General features: G+C 34.7%; 1 protein-coding gene across 1 annotated transcript; it reads right to left on the reverse strand.

The window, feature by feature from the left end:
- Positions 1–566: 566 nt before the first annotated feature.
- Positions 567–22,665, reverse strand: LOC132607699 (MLO-like protein 3). The gene is made up of 16 exons (XM_060321783.1): positions 22,237–22,665; positions 9,134–9,191; positions 8,500–8,711; positions 8,303–8,419; positions 7,486–7,537; positions 7,073–7,102; positions 5,791–5,879; positions 4,886–4,960; positions 4,181–4,269; positions 2,491–2,540; positions 2,281–2,321; positions 2,000–2,173; positions 1,618–1,653; positions 1,441–1,508; positions 1,263–1,323; positions 567–898 (listed from the first exon to the last, which is right to left on the reverse strand). The coding sequence occupies exons 1-16, from the start codon at positions 22,381–22,383 to the stop codon at positions 698–700; spliced, it is 1,500 nt and encodes a 499-aa protein (XP_060177766.1). The 5' UTR covers positions 22,384–22,665; the 3' UTR covers positions 567–697.
- Positions 22,666–22,679: the final 14 nt, after the last annotated feature.

The raw sequence follows: 22,679 nt of genomic DNA on the forward strand, positions 1-22,679 counted from the left end.
GAAGTAAACTGTTTGTTTAGTGATCAGTGTTCGAATAGGATAAGCTCCACACGTCAACAGACTCTGAAATATCTGAGATTCCCTGCGGCTGTTACAAATCACATGCATGACGTATGAAATATGTTGATAATGCTCATGATGGATGGGCGTGATATTAGAAACATTTACTTAGTGTTGTAGTACTGTAAATGCTACCCTGTTTCCTCATTACATCTCATCTGAATTCTGCTCTCTTATCACTTATACACTCAAGTTATCATAGTTGCTCAATTAGCAACATTGTTCATCAATTCAATCATGAGTTCTTCGATAAGAATTCTCTCCTCTTTGTTTACTATTATTTCATTATTCAAATCGAAGGACTAATTATCTATGAGTTAATTCATTTGCATGTGGCCCAAAATTATAAATTCAATTGTTAATCTTTAATCTAGATTTTATGTTAAACACCCTGAACAGACAATAATCAATTTCTAGATTCAATTTTTTTAAAATTCAAATTCAAATTAAATATGTAAATAAATTAATAAAACTAAAGGTAAACAATTTTGACATTAAATTAGGCCCAAGTACAAAATATCAAGTCCTCCTTTCTGTATTCTATTAATGATAACTTGTATTCTCTTCTCTTTTAAAAAACTAACTACTAGATTGATTTTGATGGACTATTGTTACTTCTACTGGTTCTTCATGTTCTTCAGGAGATCTCCTGAATTTCATGAGCATTAGTACTAAACTCAACTAAAGTTGTCATTCTCTGGTGAGAGGTGAATTCTATTTCTGGTTGCTGCAGCTTATTCTTTTGCTTCTTTTTCTTCCTCTTCACTTCTGTGTGCCATTGCTTTATGACTTGCATTATGCGTTCTTCCAACAATGCTCTTTTGAAATGTGAACCCATCTGAAACAAAAAAAAAAAAAAAAAAAAAAAAAAAAAAACAACAACACGGCGTTTCTTAGAGTTTAACTTCTATGTACTAACAATCAAAAGAACATTTACATTATCAGTTCATTGATAATTAACCGTTCATATGAGTAGTCTCTGTCAATAGACCCATCATAAAATGGAAAAGAAATACATTTGTGATGCAAGTTAATCAACGTTGCACGAATAAAAGTTATCATAAAGTTTCGTTGTTGTTCCATCGATTAACCTATCATTCAATTAAATTAATTCCTAAATTTATTATTTTCCCTTAATTAAATAAAATAGGTTTGTAAAGTGAATCAAATCGTTATAGAAGTATGTTTTTGGGAGTACAAACCTGCGTAACGAGGGCATAGAGAGGCAAAGTAATGTAACTACAAAGTACTTGAACCATCAGCCTGCATGGTCCATATGCAAAGAAATTATAATTTTATTTAGACAAAATTAAATACAAAAATGTTAAGAAACAAATTTATTCTAATAAAGAAATTAAGGAGGATGGAATTATGACTTACGCCAAAACCACCCTGATAACAATGATCTCCACATGCTCATGATAACATGATCTTATTCCAAATTGCCACTGAAATATTTAATTTTACATAAAAATAAAAAAAAATAAAAACAAACAAAAAAAAAGACGTGCGTAAGCTAAATAAGAGAGTTTGGCCAAAATTAGGATAGAGATTTACCGTCACCCAAATAAAGAAGGCCAGCTCAAATGCATTCTACAATCAAGTCATGAAACACAAAGAAAATAGATATTACTATGAGTTAATTGTTAAGGAGATAAAAAAGGAAAAATTTGTGCTTTAATTTGCACATAAGCCTAGCGACGACTTTAACTTTTTTACATTGATAATATCAAAAAATATTTACGATCATCTAAAAGATAACTACCTACATATGAGTTCATAGGAAGTCAAGTTTATATATAATTGAAGAAATACAAGAAGTTATCAGCTACAACATATTAAAATACACTAACTCTTTATACTAACATGTTAACTCCATAAAACCTATATATAGTTGATTAAGTTACATAAAAATGAATTGAAAGGAGAAATTGCTTACTATGAAAAGGGTATAGGGGAGAAGTGTCAAAACAAATTGAGGTTGATTAAACCAAAAAAGATTATCATTAGGTTGGACTACTGGGGATCCTATGATGACAGTGTCTTGAGTTTCGAGTTGAAGGGCCATTTGAGCTACAATTGTCTCCAGCTTAGTCCCAATCACCAACACTGTCTATAAAATCAACCATTAACAAATTTTCATGAATTGCAAGTATTAATGAAGTTTTTGAGTGACTATTAAAACTAAAGCAAATTAAGAGCAAGTTTATGTATTCTTACAAGGAGTGAGAGAAATGATACCCAAAGATAGATGTTCCAACCTGTTTGAATTGAGACAAAGTTCAGCTGGAAGAACCAATTATTTGTGATAGTTCAACTTATGCCTAAATGGTGAGACATAAAATATACATGCTCTCTAAGTGTTTGTAATTTTTAGATTAGATAATCACACACTTTTAACGCTAAATAAGAAGATGTAGACAAACGTACCATGAACGTCAACCAGCAAGAAGATGACCATCACTAACCACATGAAAGGGCTGTTTTAACAAAGAATAGGGTACTGATAAATTTGATGACATAAATTATTCCGTATATAAAAAGATTCATATAATTGAACCCGACAAACTTGCTTTTGATTGAGACATAGTTGTTGCGTTATAAATCATATCTTATACACATCATTGTTTTAAAAGGCAGTGTCGAGCCTCGGGGCAGAGCAGTGGCAAAACGCCTTGGGGCTAACGTGCGGGGCTTAGTTTCTATAAGGCTTACGCCCTAAGCGCCCAACCGTACGCCCTAAACGCGCCTAACGCCCAACGCCCAGGACTCGCCTAACAGTTCTTACACAAATTATATTTTAAATTCCTTAATTAAAATCATTCACCCTCATAATTGTTTAACAAAATAATGCTACTTAATAGTTTTTCATCTATAGAAATAGAAGATTGGGTGTAACTCATATAACAAGTTGTAGTATTGGATATTTACTATTTGAGAACGTCGTGAGGGTGAATATCACTTAATTGTTTTAAAAAAAAACACATAGCGGAATTGTACATTTTCACTTGTCATTGATCATAAGTCCTATGTATCAGAATTATCATATAATTTTATTTTTTGTTCCTGAAGAAGTTATGTTTTAATTGTAATATTGATAAATTTTATTGATTATTTGCTTATAGGGAGATAAAATGAATAGTATGATAGTAATAGTGTTTTAAGAAACTGTGTTTTTTTCCGTGTTTGAAAGTTAAAATGTTAGAATTGTTTTGCATTTCATAATAACTTTTATTTCATTGTATTGATACTAAAAATTAAATACCCATGGGGCTTACGCTCCGTGCCTCGAGGCTTACGCCTCGTCGAGGCGTATGTAAAACGCCCCGCCTTACGCCCCCGCCTTTTAAAACACTGATACACATAAAGGCGTATTCCAAATGAGAAGTATTTTCACCCTACATGGTTGATTATCGTAATGGTTTTGTGCGGATCAAGCCTATTGCAAGTAATCCAATTGTACAATAGAAGTGCACTAGGGATGTTCATTATAAATGTTAGCACTTAACTCACTCAGACAATAATTGTTATTGTGAAATTTCATTTGTTATGTGATTAGACGATGTTGAGTATATAATTAAATAAATAAAAATGTGCAATCTCACTTGAGAAGCATAAAGTTAATAAATGAGAAGTATTTTCCTTCTACATGGTTAATTAACATAATAGTAATTTTATATAGGCTAAGCCTACTGCAAGCAATCCAATTTTACAAGAAGTGGCACTAGTGGAGTCATGATAAGTGTTAGCAGTTACTATCTCACTTGAACGATGATTGTTTCACCAAATCTCACTTGTTATGTGATTAGATGACCTATGAAATACTGTCAACGCTTCTGTCGTTCCACGTCTGTAACAGTGCCTAGATTTTTTTCCCAGCAGTCTTCGCTAAATTGTGTGGCAATCTATTATGTATTTGTTGTATATAAAGAGATTCTAAGGATCGGAGTAGGTTATTATATAAGTTCAGTGCATAAATTGAATTTCAAATTTTACGAGCTAAACAATTACTACGTATGTCATATCGAATTTAAAAGATTTGGAGTCGAGTACAATTATTTTAAAGTCCTTCAATTAGTACGTAGTTATATTAAATTACTATCTCTAAATAGGGGAATACCTGATGCCAACTTTGACTTTGAAATCATCATCCAAAGATCGTTCAATGTACTTCTGAAAATTGAAGGCGTTGTTTGAAGATAAATGAGCCTGTACATTTTGATTGCGTAAAATAAAAGGAAAATACAATAATAGTGAGACAGTACGTTTTATAATTTGTTAATTGGTTACACTCAAATCATTTAAATATTACTACTATATCCAATCCAAATTATTTGTCATTTAATATTTTCGTACACTATTAATTAAGATAGATACAATATTTAATATCTGCACTATCACCTTAGTTTACTAGACCTTGAGGGATTGACTAGTTACCTTCTCTTTTTGTGGCAGTCCATCTACGTTTTGTCTGTTTCCTATAAGGCCTAGTTTTTCTAGCCTTTCTGAATCACCTATTTTTGAAAATTATTCTTGAATATTTCGCTTTATATACACGGAGACCGAATTGCCTAAATCACGAATATTATATATTGTGTTACATTTACTTCATATAGATGAAAGTCTAGAGAACAATTTTTCTACATACCCTTTAATTATCTTAAACATCTCACTTAGTTAATACCGTATCAATTGAAACAATATGGATGAAAATAATAAATGACTTACAATTCTTTTAGAATGTTTTACATTTTAAATAATTTTAATTTATCAAAACGATTAAATATTTGAAACCGGAGAATGGGAAGAAGAAACGAATACTCACCGTAATGAAGCCATGGCGTAATGTAAGATAGTCAACTTTTGCTACAGAATGGAAGAACTGCCGAAAGAAACATTTCTGTCTCATTTGCAAAAAGAGTATTAATAGTAAATAGCAAAAGAAACAGTCCTTAAATATTTTTTTAGCAACTTTAGTTTTTAAGTTTGTCAAAAGTGAGAACTTTTGGTCTCAATCAAGTATTTCACAAATATTGTCTGTTAGATTGACAAGAATTGTGAAAAAATAATTTAGCTTGAACTCACATTTGGAGGTGTTATTTTGTCGTTTCTATTATTTTTTGTCTATTTTATGAAGTCTACTGCAGATTTTGTGGTGTAACTTGTATCATTTGTCTGTGTAATTCGGTGTCTAGTGTTGTTTTTGTGTTGTAATTTCTAGAATTTGATGAGACTTTCATGGTATTTCTGGTTAGTTTTTTTTTCTTGCTATTCTTCTATCTAACAGAGCTTGTTCAAATATTTGACAAAAATCAAAATTGTTCACTTTTGGCAAATTAAAGGTCAAAACTGTTCAGTAGTACTCCCTCTTTCCCAAAAAAATTGTCCTCCTTTCCATTTTAGTATGTCCCAAAAAGATTGTCCCCTTTCTATATTTAGAAAAAATTTAATTTTATGAGATGATTTACCACCACATAAATATTTAAGGCTTGTTTTGGACCACACATTTCAAAAGTCTTTCTTTATTTCTTAAACTTTGTGCCAAATCAAAAGAGGACAATCTTTTTGGGACGGAGGGAGTATATTTGAAGGACCACTTTGAATATTCCCCATACATAAGGTACCATTTTTGTCATTTTATCGTCCAAATCTGAAAGATTAATACTCAAAAAAGGTTTCTCCTCTTGCCCAATAAAAATGCCAAAAAGAGAAAAGAAAAGTTATACTTACAATCCAGAGCTGACTAGGGGTAGTTGTAAACTTGTTCATGTGGCGTCGACCAAATGTTGTTTCTCTTGTAAATCTGAATCGACTAGGATCTAATAGGTGGATACATTTGATTATAAATGTAGTGAAATTAGAATTCAATAATATAAATCAGATATGGATATAGCCACAACGAGAGTAGCTTTCTATTTTCAAACTTTAGAATACGATATATTTTGACTTAAATTTTCCGAAAATGGTCGATTGTCAAATCACTCCTGACATTTTGTTCTGACATTCAAATAAGATTGTTCAAATTTTGCAGCTTCACCTGATAAACACATACTATGACATCAAGCAATCACTCCGCCCTCATTCATCCCATTTTACTTTTATATAACAAATAATAGAATACTAGCGTCAAACACACCTAGTATATATTTTGGAGTTTTCAAACCTAAATTCTTCAACTTTCTTGGAATTAAAATTTACATATATATTTGCAAATTACGTATAAAATATTAAAAGTTGTAGTAATTGTTTATAATTCAAATATTTAAAAGAATTGAAAAATAATATAATGAAAATTATTTAATTTTTTAAATAATAATTGCGTCAAACCACAGGGATGGCAAGATGTTTGACAAATATGTGCATCGTTAGATGTTTTGATAAAGGGAAGTCTTCATATAGGCGTGTAATATATAGGAGTACTAGTAAATATAAGTCCTTGAACTCATTTCTTAATCCTTTCCGTATACTTAAATTTTTGTATGGGTTGTTCCGGAGAGTTTAAGTTTACCATTAACAGTGTAAAAAATATCTTTTCAATCAAATTAACATCTTAATTACTGTAATATATATATATATATATATATATATATATATATATATATATATATATATATATATATAGAGAGAGAGAGAGAGAGAGAGAGAGAGAGAGAGAGAGAGAGAGTATGAATAGTAATTGGTAACATAAAATGTCTCGTGGATATAGATTACAAAAACATAAGAATTGTCCATAAAATTCGTTGTTAATTAATCTATCTCTGAAGTGCATAGCTAATTGGATTTTTGATAATCCGTCCTTAATCCTTCATTAAATATAATTAGCAACAGAATTTTATTGCTTAGTGACAAAAGTTATCCGTGCTAATTCTTATTTGTTTTAATATATCAGTTAAATTGCAATTATTTTGTTAAGAAAAAATAAAAAGTATACCATTATCATGGATAAATTTAAACTCTTTTCAAAATTTTCGATCTTGATCTCACGTAGTATCAGCAAGTACAAGGTGCATACCATTGGCTGCCATATATTCAATCGTTTCACCTATTAATTAAATTAATCAGAAGAAGATTTATAGAAAAATGTAAATCAAAGTTTAAGAAAGTAGTTACTACTGTTAGTAATTATCAAACTATTTTTAAAATGATTTGACAGCTGAAGCGATCTACTGGTCCAGACAATTCTAAGCATCGACCCATCAACTAGGCCAATTTTTCGTGTTATTTTTAATTTTTCTGCTCAGTGTTCGGTATCTTAATATGCGTCCCGATCAATTCAGAGTTGTATAAGACCCATTTAAGAGGAACGCACTCCCTAATAGATTTTTTTTCATGTAATAATGGGCGAATGAATATTATTCATGGCACCGCAACCCTTAATGATAATTCTCGTGTTATGCACTTCCCTGGGTCTAAGAAAACACCGACGTTTTCTAATCATGGCTATTGCTACATCAAATGCCACAAATATTTCTTCCCCCTTCCAAAAAAATTAAAAAAAGAAAAAGTAGAAAAAAATAAATTGCAAAGCTCGATGGTCAAAACATCTAATTCTTGGACACTAGGGCAGAGCTAGCATATTCCTGGGGTTCGATCGAATCCAGTAACTTTGGTCTAAATCCCATATTTATCTTGAAAAACTTATTGAATATGTATAAATTGTTAATTTAGAAACCAGTAACTTAAACGAATTAGAATCCCGAACCCACTAACTTCGAATCCTGACTCTGCCTCTGCTTGAACATTGGTTTCTCAAATTTTTGAAATACGATTAAAATATTTTTTTTAAATGTAAAAGTTCTTAAGTCACAGTTTTAATAATAATAGGTGTTTAAAACATGTAGTGATTTATTTTTAACTTTCCAAATAAAATAGGATACCAAAATAAAGTACTGAGGCAGGGGTGCACATATTTCTAAAATCGTGGAGTTTTTATTATTTACTCTCTCCATCTCAAATTATTTATCGCTCTTTCGTTTTACACACATATTAATTAGGAGAGTTATTTGACTGACTTTACCGCGTTATTTATGTCTAAGTTATAATCTCTTTCCATTAAATGTTTACTTTGATTATGTCTCATTTCAATTAATGACAAAATTCTACTAAGGCTAAAATGAGGGGAAAAAATAATTATTTGTGTCTTGAACTTCTAGAACGATAAATAATTTGAGATAATTATTTTTAGTAACCATAATAGATAATTTGAGACGGAGGGAGTAAGATTTAGGAGTAGCGTGCGTACCTTGGCTCTACCTAAAGCCATTGTGACAACACTGTACACAATCTGCATGATTGCTAGTACAAATATGAAGTTGTTTAGCTGATTGATTCCACTTTGTGACATGAAAGAAGTCATCGCCTGGAACAAAATTAAGAGACAAATTATTAAAAACAATAAAGAAAGAAAACAAATATAGTATCATTTTATTTTCTTCATACTCTGGAGCCACAGTGATCCACAGAGTTTTCAACAGATGGCAATTCCTTTGAATTTGAGAAGTGTTCGAATCCTTTGATGGTTTTTGTAGAATCCAGTACAGCACGATTACAAGGAAGCATGGAGTTTGACATTCTATTTGGTATGCATATTTTGGATATTGGCCTTTGTATCACTGCTAATAATAGCGACAAAAATCCTAGTTGCATCAGTACTGCATATACAAAACAAATAAATAGTCAAGATTTAACTTTTATGCATTAATTATTTAAAACTTTTTATATTATAAATGTACGTAATTTAAGAAATAACTACATGTATCATTTAGGGATGAACAATGCAAGTGACGTATTTAGCAGAACTTACTAACTTTGATTGATCAAACCCAATATTTGGGTCAAGAAAAAATCATTTGACATGTATAAATAATCTATTCAGAACCCAATAAGCCAAACGAATATATTCCTATGTAATCTTGACTATTTATTTGTTTGCTAAATAGCGGTAATTACCTGAAAAATAAAATATGTAATCTACTACAATAGGTTAAAATATCGTGATGGTGCCTCTCAAAGTTAGTCAATTTGCTAAATTTCTGGAGTAGGTGAGGAGATGTAAAAGGATATGAGAAGACACCTGATTTGAGTTTCTCCACAGCTTCAAACAAAGCGGTCTTCCTATGTTTTTTGAGCCACTGCATGAATATTTCAAATGAACCAATAAAACTCATATATTCCAACTCAGTGGCGGAGCCGCTCATGGCCAAGGTGGTCACTCCTGCACACCCTTGGTTAGAAAATGGTACTAGTATACAACAACATACCTAGTGAAATCCCACAATGTGAGTCTGGGGAGGGTAAAGTGTACGCAGACCTTACTCCTCTCTCGGAAGATAGGGAGGTTGTATATGAAGTAAATATTATAGTTAACTGGATATAAATTAAATTTTGAACACCCTTAAAATAATTGAGATATATAGCTTAGAGGTAAAGGGTGTTCAATTTTACCTAAAAGTTACGATTTAAAGCTCGCGTCAAACGCTGGTCATCTTCTTTTTTTAAAAGAAAACATACAAACATTGTCTGGAGCTACTGTCTTGATTTGTATTTGCACTTATTTTCTTTCATGTTCCGACTAAACTTATTTGTATTTGAATTATGATTTTGCATTTGGTTTATTCCTATGTTGGTTTGGAGTTACGTTGGACTCATTTGTTGAAGTTTCTTTAGTCTTTTTTCTTTCCTTCCTATTTCCTAGAAAAGAAGAAGACGACGAGATCTAATAGCAAGTTAGCTACCACTTATTTTGTTCTCTTTTCTTTTTTAATTGCTTCTGTGAACATTTTAATTATCCAACTTTGTTTTCTTTCTTTCTTTCTTTTCAAATAAAATTAATTAGTCGTTATTTCTCGCTTTATAACATTCTCGGAATGCCCTTTGTTGTTTTCCACTTGTGGGATTACGTACATTGGGTATGTTGTTGTTTGTTATTGCTGTCATTTGATACTGTAATCACCGTAAGAGTTTTCTATCAATAAAATTTATCAAGAATAACTTGCGAAATCAAATGGACCATAAATTTTGAGTGTGCAGTGATGATGTTAAAAAAAAAATTGTTGCACTCATTCATCGAAAAAAAAATTATATACTTGTCAACATTTGAACAACCTTACTAAAAGTTTTGGCTCCGCCACTGCTCCAACTTGGTATAAGTTTTAAATAAAAACTATGTTGCTCGGGCTCTTCAAAAATATTATTTAGTGTGTATAGATCCTTAGAAAATTATATATTTTTAGAAGATCTAACACGGAAGCACAAACATTTTTAAAGGATCCGAGCAACATAAAATAAAATAAAATGAGGTCGCTTACATGACAAAGACGAAGGTGGGGCCTTTTAATTATAGGTGACAAATGGGTTTTAAAATTGAGTTGGGGTAACTCTACTTTTTTTAATTGAGTAAAGGTGATAAACTTTGGATTAGTGATTAGAGAGTTTTGACTCACCCCAAAGTTATATTTTTAACACTTTGACCCCAAGCTTTAGTTTTTACACTTTGGCCCCAAGTTTTATTTTTAACACTTTCACCCAACCCATATAAACCCTACACAGCCAAAAAAAACGCGCCAAATTTTCTGTTTGTCTGCGCCGTTTCCACCATTTTTTACTCTTCTTTTTTGCTTCGTTTCTTCTTCTTGCTTGCTTCTTCTTCTTATTATGCTGCTCATTTCTTCTTCTTCTTCTTCTTCTTCTTCTTCTTGACTGGATTTTGCTCAAGAAAGAAAAAAACAAGACCACCTGATTTTGCAATTTTTTGACTGGATTTCATTCGTGTAGCACTGGGAATTACTTCATAACTCATTCCATTGTTCTGCTTTCTTCTTCTTCTTCTTCTTCTTCTTCTTCTTCTTCTTCTTCTTCGTCCGCCATTGTTGCTCAAGAAATAAAAAACTGTGACCACCCGATTTTGCAATTTTTTGACTGGATTTTGTTAGTGTAGCACTGGCAATTACTTCATAAGTGTTTTCCGCTCATTTGGTAAGTACAACAATGTTGTTTTATTTCAATTTTTCACCTGGGTATAAATCTATTGATTTTCCAACAACTTACAGTAGTTGTTGTAGTTGTTGCAACATATAATGTGGTTGTTGCAACTTCTACAATAGATTATGAAGTTGTTGTAATTGTTAAATAAATAACCTGCAACAACTGCGTGAGTTGTTGCAACAGGTATTCCACTTGTTGCAACAACTCAACGATCTGTTGGAGTCAGCTTCAGTTTTTGTCTGAAACAGAGCCCAAAAACTTGAAGCCGCTTCCAACAGATTATTGACTTGCTGCAACAAGTTGTATAGTTGTTGCAACAGGTGTTCCACTTGTTGCAACAACTCAACTATCTGTTGGAGTCAGCTTCAGTTTTTGTCTGAAACAGAACCCAAAAAACTGAAGCCGTTTCCAACAGAATATTGACTTGCTACAACAAGTTGTATAGTTGTTGCAACAGGTGTTCCACTTGTTGCAACAACTCAACTATCTGTTGGAGTCAGCTTCAATTTTTGTCTGAAACGTAACCTAAAAAACTGAAGCTACTTCCAACAGATTATTGACTTGCTGCAACAAGTTGTATAGTTGTTGCAACAGGTGTTCCACTTGTTGCAACAACTCAACTATCTGCTAGAGTCAGCTTCAGTTTTTGTTTGAAATAGAACCCAAAAAACTGAAGCTGCTTCCAACAGATTATTGACTTGCTGCAACAAGTTGTATAGTTGTTGCAACAGGTGTTCCACTTGTTGCAACAACTTAACTATCTGTTGGAGTCAGCTTCAGTTTTTGTCTGAAACAGAACCCAAAAAACTGAAGCTGACTCCAACAGATTAGTGACTTGTTGCAACAATTTTATTACTTATTGCAACAAGTAGTTTACTTGTTCCAACAAGTCAATAATATGTTGGAACAACTGCTGCAGCTGTTTCATTTTGTTATAGATTGGTATGTACTCTCATGACCAATTTTTTGTTAAACAAAATATCTTCAGGTACCTCGAACACTTCTAATGGGGGACTCAATAACAATAGGGGTTGATTGCCATGGTGAATGGATCGAGAAGAACAATCGATATATTTGGCGATGGAAGGGTAGTGACACATTAGAGACGATAGCGATGACTGTCCAAAGAGATGTTATGTTCGATGATTTTGTGAACCTAATCATCACCTATTGCGAATTAACTTGTGAACCAAATGATCTTACCATCACTTACATGCACAGCTTTTTTGAAAATCAGAGGGTCCTGCCATTTAAGATAACTGATCAGGTTCGTTTGCGTGCTTATTTGAATGATGTAGCTAGGCCCATTTTAAGGGTATACGTTGTTGGAAGCCCGATAGAGAACCAAAATTTATCTCAAGACCAACAAGATGTGTTAAATGATGAATTAGATGGGGTGGATGTGGATATCCCAGATAATGGAAGTGGGGCTGACCCGATTCCTATACCCGAAGTTGCGAGCAATACATTGGGCACTACACAATCAATACAATCTAGCCATGTTCAAGATGATGAAACAGGTTTTTATAAAGGAATGTCATTCAAGAACAAGGAAGAACTAGCCACTTGGTTGAAACTTGCTTGCTTGAAGAAAGATTTTAGAATCAAGAAGGTGATTAATTCGCGTACTGTGTATTGCTTCAGATGTGTACATCCAGAGTGCAAGTGGTGGCTTAGGGCTGTGAAGCTTTTAAGTTCTGACAGATTTTGTATCAAAACTTACATAAAGCATCACACATGTGGTTCTGAGCACATTATGAGCCATAATCCACACGCTACTGCGAAAGTCATTGGTGAATAAGTTTCCTTACGGTAAAGGCCCATCTACAAAAGATATGAGTCAATCAATCGGTACAGATTTGGGTTGTAAGGTAAGTTATTGGAAGGTCTGGAAGGGCATGGATATTGCAAAGGCTTTGACAAGGGGGACACATGAGCATGGGTATGCGGTGCTTGATGCGTACCGTTATATGATTCGTTCTGCAAATCCAGGAAGTAAAACGACATTGAAGGTTGATGAAAATGGGAAGTTCAAGTACTTTTTTGTAGCCTATAAGGCTTGGATGCTTGGTTTTGCGCAAATGAAAAAATTCATAGCTGTCGATGGGACATTTTTGAGGAGCAAGTACGAAGGAGTGTTGTTGTCAGCAGTTGCACAAGATGCGGAGAATCATATTTTTCCAGTGGCATTTTGTGTGGTGGACAAGGAGTGTGATGCTTCATACAAATATTTTTTTGAACAAATGAGAAGCTATATAGAGGATACCCCTGAGTTGTGCATAATTTCTGATAGACATCCAAGTATCAAAAAGGCGGTTTCAATTGTCTTCCCTATATGTCATTATGGTTTTTGCATGAGGCACCTAGGGGAAAATCTGAGAACCACCTTTCACAATGGGGCGGTCGTATCTATATTTTATAAAGCAGCAAAAGCTTACAATATTGATGTCTTCAATGACCATTTCAATCAAATCAGAGATTTGGTTCCTGGGCCGCCGAACATCTTGAACGTGCTGGATTCCACAGATGGAGCAGGGCATTCTGCCCCGGAAATAGGTATTTTCACATTTCTGTTTCCAACAAGTAACGTATCTGCTGCAACTAATAGGTAACTTGTTGCGGCAGATATTGTACTTGTTGTGATTTTTGACACAGCTGAGCCTCAGCCACATGTTCCAACACTAATATGTTTGTTTTGTCAGGTATGATTTTATGACGACAAACGCTGCTGAGTCGGTGAACTCAATGTTCAATGTTGAAAGAGAATTTCCCATTACTGCTCTATTTGATTCCATAAACAGGAGGTTTACTGAGAAATTTCATGAGAGGTGTATGGAGTTCATCGACTCACCAACCATCTTTGTTCCCTTAATGGAAAAAAAAATATCAAAATTTGTCAACTTGGGTAATAAGTTATTGAACCATCAAATTGCCAACTACAAGTTCAGCGTCATCGGCAACGGTTCAGTTGCAACAGTCGATCTGCAAAGAAGATCTTGTACTTGTAGAGTTTTTGACCTGGACAAAATACCTTGCCCACATGCTATGGCAGCGCTTCGAGTCCAATATGGTGAAGACTTTGGAAGGCGGATTTATGACTACTCATCTCTATATTACAGGGTGGAGAATTACATAATTGCATACTGTGAGGAAATGAATCCTGTGCCTTCTGAAGAATCTTGGAAAGTTCCTATGGAGATTTTAGAGAGATAAATACCTCCTTCACATGTTGATCCGAGCAAACCGGGAAGAAGACGGACAAAGAGGAGGCATGGAATCGGGGAATCACTTGCAACGAGGAAAAACAAATGCTCTATATGCAAAACAGCTGGCCATAAAAAAACTACATGCCCAAACCGAATTGTTCCCTACTTGTTAAATTTGCAATGTCTTGTAATAATAATTACTATTGTTTGTGTTTGTGAAATTGGGCTTTATGACATTTTTATGTTGTTTTTGTTAGTAAAATTAGTTTAAATGATATGTTGATCTTGCTCAAATCACCAATGTATGTTCTGTGGTTTTGCAATTTCTGAACAGTTTTCACCAAGTAAAAATTCTGTTGCAACAGCTGTGTAACTTGTTGGGATTTTGCCAACCAGATTATGTACTTATTGTAGCAACTAACTTAACTTGGTTTTCCAACAAGTGACATGACTTGTTATAGTAAGTTCCTATAGTGTTTTGAGTTTTTAGAACAAATGGAATGAGTTGTTGCAGAAAGTCCTTATCTTGTTTCATCAAACAAATAGAATGAGTTGTTTCATCCAACAAGTGATATGACTTGTTCAACAGCTATGTTACCTGCTGCAACAGATTATGTACTTGTTGCAACAGGTTAAACAACTGCTGCAACAGATTATGTACTTGTTGCAACAAGTTATGCAACTGCTGCAACAGATTATGCAATTGTTGCAGCAGATTATGTAATTGCTGCAACAGATTATGCAATTGCTGCAGCAGATTATGTAATTGCTACAACAGATCATGAAATTGCTGCAACAACTAGGATATAAGTCACATATGTTTAGTTATTAACAGAGGGAACCAATGATATTTAGTGTCAAACAAAGGGATTCAATGATAATTAGTGATCAATATATTTATCTACTAACATCCTTAATGGATTAGACGGTAATTTCATTGATTTGATGGGAAATTCTAAGTGTATACTTCCCAAATCGAGCGATCGTTGGTGTAATTTGATGAGAACTACTTGATTCACCCATATTTAGGTGTAAACAACGAAAACTAATGATATTTATTGTTTACTAAATGTTCCTAACCAATTTGATGGTATTCTGAGTCAGGACATATGATCAACTAAGCGTATACTTCCCAAATCGAGCGATCGTTGGTGTAATTTGATGAGAACTACTTGATTTACCCATATTTAGGTGTAAACAACGAAAATCCAATGTTATTTATTGTTTACTAAATGTTCCTAACCAATTTGATGGTATTCTGAGTCATGACATATGATCAACTAAGCGTATACTTCCCAAATCGAGCGATCGTTGGTGTAATTTGATGAGAACTACTTGATTTACCCATATTTAGGTGCAAACAACGAAAATCCAATGATATTTATTGTTTACTAAATGTTCCTAACCAATTTGATGGTATTCTGAGTCAGGACATATGATCAACTAAGCGTATACTTCCCAAATCGAGCGATCGTTGGTGTAATTTGATGAGAACTAATTGATTCACCCATATTTAGGTGTAAACAACGAAAACCAATGATACTTATTGTTTACTAGATGTGAAGCTTTTAAACAGGTTACTCATCCGTTACAACAGATAATGCACTTGTTGCAACATATTAGTAACTTGTTGCAACAACTAACCCATCTGTTGCAACGGATTACAAACTTGTTGCAACAGATGGGTTAGTTGTTGCAATTTCTTCAACAATTGAAAGATTTGTTGCAACAACTGACTCATCTGTTGCAACAGATCACAAACTTGTTGCAACAGATTATCAACTTGTTGCAACTTCTAAAACAGTAGTTAGATTTATCGCAACAACTAACCCATATGTTGCAACAATTGAACCATCTGTTGCAACAAATTTACATCTTGTTGCAACAACTGACGCATCTGTTGCAACAGATCACAAACTTGTTGCAACAGATTATCAACTTGTTGCAACTTCTTCAACATCAGTTAGATTTGTCGCAACAACTGACCCATATGTTGCAACAACTGAACCATCTGTTGCAACAAATTTACATCTTGTTGCAACAACTGACTCATCTGTTGCAACAGATCACAAACTTGTTGCAACAGATTATCAACTTGTTGCAACTTCTTTAACATCAATTAGATTTGTCGCAACAACTGACTCATATGTTGCAACAACTGAACCATCTGTTGCAACAAATTACAAACTTGTTGCAACAACTTACTCATCTGTTGCAACAGATTACAAACTTGTTGCAACAGATGGGTTAGTCGTTGCAACTTCTTCAACATCAGTTAGATTTGTCGCAACAACTGACCCATATGTTGCAACAACTTAACCATCTGTTGCAACAAATTACAAACTTGTTGCAACAACTTACTTATCCGTTGCAACATATTAAAAATTTGTTGCAACAGATGGGTCAGTTGTTGCAACTTCTTCAACAGCTATTAGATTTTGTGACTTGTTTAAAACTACTGAAACCACTAAACATAATGTATTGAACACAACATAAATAATGAACACCTAATATATACTTAACAAAATGCCTTAAAAAAGTACTGAACACCTAATATATACTTAAATTACATAATGTCATAAAAACAAACTCCTAATATATACTTAAATTGTTCAACAGGCCACATTTTGGCTCCAAAAAACGCAAAATCAATGAACTGTTTATCAACCCATCTTAGGGCTCCAACACCTTTTCAATGACACCTAATGCCCATCTCCATTGCATTCTCCCTACAGAGTTGTCGCCGATTAGACTTTCGGGTTTTGTCACAGTTGTGCCGGTAAGCAAAGCCTCCATAAAAGCAATTGACCACGAACCACATGCCTTACCAGTGACATTACGAGGGAGATTCTGTAGCCTATTGAATTCCCACGATTCATTGAGTAACTTTGCGGGCAAGTGTGCGAACATTCCACTCTGTTGCAATAACTTGGGCCACAATTCCATTACCGGCTCCATGAAACAAAAGAAATCAGATTCTTCATAGACAGGAACGTTGCAGTCATACACATTTACCACTCCCTCTTCAATCATGAACTCGAGAGTGACAAAATGTGTGGCATTAATATTCATCACTGTTAAAACCCTTTTTGCACCAGCCCACGAACAGCCTCCCGGGTAGGGTCTGACACCCCTACAATAATCGACCATATCATCATCCCACTTGAATTCAGCAAGTCTAACCTTCAGAGACACGACATTTGGAACTGTACTCTCTTTTGTCAATTCTGCGTATCTCTTGGACATGTTGTTGTAAAAGTTGAGGTCCAGGATTATGTCAGTGGAATCATAGTACTCGGGGAAATTGATTTTCCTCATACGCATTAGAAGCAGGACTTCATCTACATACTAAAGTAAAAGTAGTAAAACAGTTAGTTATTTGGTGCAACAGATTCAACAGATTATCTACTTGTTGCAACAGCTAGTTAACTTGGTGCAGCAGATTCAACAAAATAAAGGAACTGTTGCAACAGCTAGTTAACTTGTTGCAACAGATTATCTACTTGTTACAACAGCTAGTTAACTTGTTGCAGCAGATTATCTCCTTGTTGCAACAACTAGTTAACTTGTTGCAGCAGATTATCTACTTGTTGCAACAATTAGTTAACTTGTTGCAGCAGATTATCTACTTGTTGCAACAGCTAGTTAACTTGTTGCAACAGATTATCTACTTGTTGCAACAACATACTGAATTAGATAGATATATACAAGTGTTGAAACTTACCCAACCCTCCCACCAAATTTTCATGCTTGTCAGAGCCTTGAAGTCTGCTGCTCCAAATTCATGCATTGAGTACATGGTTCTCCCACTCTTTTTGGACTTTATTGCAGTCTCAACCTTTTTCTTTCTTTGGGCATGTACAGGCTTGAAAATGTCCACCTTTTTTAGCACTTTTGGCCCAACATCAAGAAGAGGAGTCTCAATTGACTTACTAAGAGTAGCAACAGATCTTCTTGATCTAACTGATGCAAGTGCCTTGGCAATTGCTTTGCCCCTCCTCCGAGCATGAACAGGAGTATAAGGTGAGGAAAGATTCTTTGATGGTTTGATACCCCTCTTGGATATCAACCTCTACATAGAAGTGTTTGTGGCTTCTTGGGCCTGCACCAATTCCTCCACCTTTCTAATCAAATTATCCATTTTATCCTTGCAAGTGGTGCACTCACAAGCACATGAGGGCACCTTAGAAGTATCGGCACCAACATCAACAAATCTTCTACCACTCAATCCACCACTACTAAAATTACCACCAAATCCGGAAAAATCACTCAATCCAGGAACTGGGGTAAATCCACCAATATTAGCATCATCATCTCTTAATTTTTCCCCAGCAATACTTGCTGGGACATCATCACCACCACCACCAACAGCATCAACAGGCTGAACACCACCACCAACAACATTAACAACAACATCACCACCAGCACCAACAACAACATGACCACCAGCAACATGACCATCACCACCAGCTACAACATCATCAACCCTAGTGATGGCTGTCACTCCAGCCAATTCCCCCTTGAACCCATCAATCAGTCTGTCAGGCACAGATTCTATGGGCACAAAGGTGACAAGGCATGGCATCTCCAACTCTCTTATTGTTGGGACAAGCCATGGGTTCACAACCTACAACAAAAAAGTAGATATATCATAATGGTGCTAAATCATAAAAAGCAAAACCTATTTAAAACAAGTTAACAGGTTGTTGCAAAAGGTTACACATCTGTTGGGCAATGTCCAACAGATAGGTAACTTGTTGCAGCAGGTATCTCATCTGTTGGAAAATGTCCAACATATGGGTAACTTGTTGCAGCAGGTTGCTCATCTGTTGGATATTATACAACAGATTAGTAATTTGTTGCAACAGATTATTGTACTTGTTGTAAAAACTTATTGTAACAGATTCAGAAGTTATCAAATTAGTAAATAAAGTGATATGTTGCAACAGTTGTGGTACTTGTTGGAAATTATCCAACAGATTGTCAACTTGTTGCAGCAGATTTATCATCTGTTGGACATTTTCCAACAGATGGGTAACTTGTTTCAGCAAGTTACTCATCTGTTGTAAAAAAACTAGTTGCATGTTATAACAGATTCATCTGTTGGGTAACTTGTTGCAACAAGTTAATTATCTGTTGGACATTGTCCAACAGATGCATAACTTGTTGCAACAGATGAATGTGTTGTTGCAACAGATTATAAAAGCTGTTGCAACACCTAGTCATCTGTTGTGTTCTAATGCTTACAGCTTCCTTAGGGGGGTTGAAAAGGTCAACACTCAATTTTTTGTTGTTCCTGGCAGTGAGCCATCTAAGAATTCTTGGATAGGAAACTTCTTTGGAGTATTCCTTGACTTGATGCCTGAGGTGAGGAATGACTTCAAATGCCCAAGCCTAGAAAAAAAAGATGCCATAAAAAATTAAAATAGTAATTGAAATAATAATAAAAAAAAGGGTAAAACATTAAAGAAAATTTACCATGAAAGCCCAAGGGAAGCCATATAAGTTTTGTGTCTTCCCCGTTGGCTTCAAATCCTTCATCAAATATTCAACAGTCAAGCTAAATCTTTGAAAACCCCAGGCATAGTTGTTGAAGGCGTCATAGTCCTCAACAAGTTTAATCAATCCAAGTGGTATGTTGTAGTTTACGTCTCTTGCCCAAAGAACACTATGCACAAACCAAACTAAGCACAGTGCCTCCTTGTGCTTTTTTGAGAAAAGTTTGGACTCCAAGTCTTGCAATAATTTCTTTTGAGTGTAGCTTTTTCCCACTAAGTTTACCAAAGAGACATTATTCTTATCTTTGGAAGCCTTTACTTTCTTGTCTGCCTTGGGCGTCCGAGCTAGCTTGGTTAATACAACAGTAGGAAGAGGCTCACAAGGATAACATCTCAATCCGGTAACTATGGCAAACTCCTTCATGCCAAAGCAAACCGGCATGCCACAATAATTGATCCAAATCTCATCCTTTCTATCACAAATAATCTTACGCTTCAAAAGCTCAGAAACCATTGTCATTTGAAATCGGGCACTGGTATCTTCAGGCAAATCTAAATAGAGCCCAAAGCAGCTAGCCCTAAAGAAATTCTCCAACCCCTGCTGCCGGAGAATGCCCCTGAAGGTGTCAAAGCCCTTGCCCATGGTTGATCTAACCACAAAATCACCAGACAAATCCTTATTTCCATTCAGCGGCATCGTCACGCCGTACTTTTTAATACTGAAACTCTTGACGACCTCCTCAATCGAAGGTCTATTGGGATCTGTGGCAATACTAGAAGACTCAACAAGATTGGCATCCATAGTATGTTTCCTTTTTCTTCTTAACTCAGCCAAGATCCGATCTGTTGATTCTTCTTCTTCTCATTACCATTTTCAGTTTCTGCATCTTCTTCACCTCCTGCATCCCCTTCAGCTCCTTCATCCCCTTCATCTCCTTCTTCTTCACTTACTTCTTTTTCATCTCCTTCTTCTTCATCTCCTTCAGCATTTTCTTCATTTTCTTTATCTCCTTCAGCAGATTTTTCATCATCTTTTTCACTTTCTTCTCTAGTTTCGTCACTTTGTTCGTTTTTATCACTTTCTTCTTCATGCCCAATAGAGGTTTCCTGGGTTTCCTCTCTTTCTGAAGCCCAGTTTCACTAACTCTTTCCTCATTTGTTGATTGACAAATAGCAGTCACAAGTTTATCTAATGGTGTTTGCACCTTAGCTCTTTTACTACTTTCTGCCTCAGTTGGTTTCTCTCATTTTCTTTTAACTGGAGCCATTTTATCTACACACAAAAAACAATTTTAATTAGTTAGTGTAACATTCAAAGTAAAAAGGGAAAAGGAATATGTTGCAACAAGTAATCAGTTGTTGCAACAGATTAATAATATGTTTCAACAAAATACGAAGCTGTTGCAACAACTTATTACTTGTTGCAGCAAAATCTTATTCTGTTGGAAATAGAAAAACAGTTGCAACAGCTTAGCAACTGTTTTGATTTTTTTATAATAGCTTGTTAATATGCTACAACAACTGCTTCAGTTGCTGCAAAAACCTCAACAATTGTTTTGATTTTATCCAGCAGCTGTTGGATAAAATCAAAACTTTTCCTAAACCATAGCATGACAGCAACAACAACAGCAAAAACATCTAAATTTAACTATAAAACATCTATATTTCACTACAAACACACAACCATCACAAATCTCACTCACAACTTAAACAAAATACACCAAAACCATGCAACCTCAGCAGATGTTTGCAACTATCAAACAAGTGCGGAATTTGCTGCAACAAGTAACCTCAATTGTTAGAAAACATCAACAAAATTGCAAGCCTTTTTTTTCGAAATAACAAGGAGAAAAAGAACAAAAACAGCACCAAAAATCATAATTTCACAACCACAACCACTATTTACAAACTCACAAACCCCAACAAGTGCAACAAATACACGAAACTACAACAAAACAAACAACATTCAAGAAAAACCCATGCTCTTCTTCATCTTCTCTAACCAAAATCATCATTTTCACACTCTGATTTCAAAACCCTAACTTTTGAACCAAGTGAAAAAAAAAAAGTTTACCTGAGAATGAATAGACAAGCAGCAGCAATGGAGAGAGAGAGAGAAATGAGCAGCAGCAGCAGCAATGGAGAGAGAGGAACGAGCAACAACAATGGTGGTCACCGATCGCTGGTTTTTTACAGCAGCAACGTAGAGAGAGAGAGAGAGAGATGAACTGAAGAGAAGAACTGCTCTTTTTTGTTTTTGAAATAAAATGAAGTAGTTGGGGTCGTGGGGGAAGTGGGTTGGAAGGAGTTTTTGTATAATGTGTGTGGGTTGAAAGAAGTTTTTGTATAATGTGTATGAGCTTTTGTGTATTTTGTAAAAGATTATAAGTTTTAAATATTATAATTCAGTCTCAATTTTAGTTAATCACATTTTTAAGACAAGTTTGATCTTGGCTGGTCAAACTTGTCACCATTTCTAATTATGAGACTTTTTGGTCACCATAAATTAAATCTTCCAAGTGTTCAATGAAAATCCCAAGGAAAATAAAGATGAAGCAGACAGTAGCCAGAGCCCAAGTTGGAGCGTCTAAAAGAGTGCGAGAAGGACTCGAAGTGGATCCTCCTCCTCCAGCCATATTTTCCGACGAAGAAAATCCTATCTTCGGTTTATTAGGTTAAAGAGATTGAACGAATCACAAAGGGGCCGAGTAGAAGAGAAAAGGCGGCCAAGTCTAGTTTCACCAAAAAAATGATATTGAGATGTTTGCAATTATTATCACAAGAAAGTTGTCCCCAATCTTACAAAGGGGTCTGACACTTCATTCGTAGCTTCTTAGGCTTCTAATTGAATTTAATGACCCTGCTGTTGCTGACCTATAGCTCGCAGAAGCTAAGTATTTTGTCTGTTGAACGTGAATTATCTTACATATGG

The sequence above is a fragment of the Lycium barbarum genome, chromosome 8 (assembly GCF_019175385.1).
Source record: "Lycium barbarum isolate Lr01 chromosome 8, ASM1917538v2, whole genome shotgun sequence".
Lineage (NCBI taxonomy): Eukaryota > Viridiplantae > Streptophyta > Magnoliopsida > Solanales > Solanaceae > Lycium > Lycium barbarum.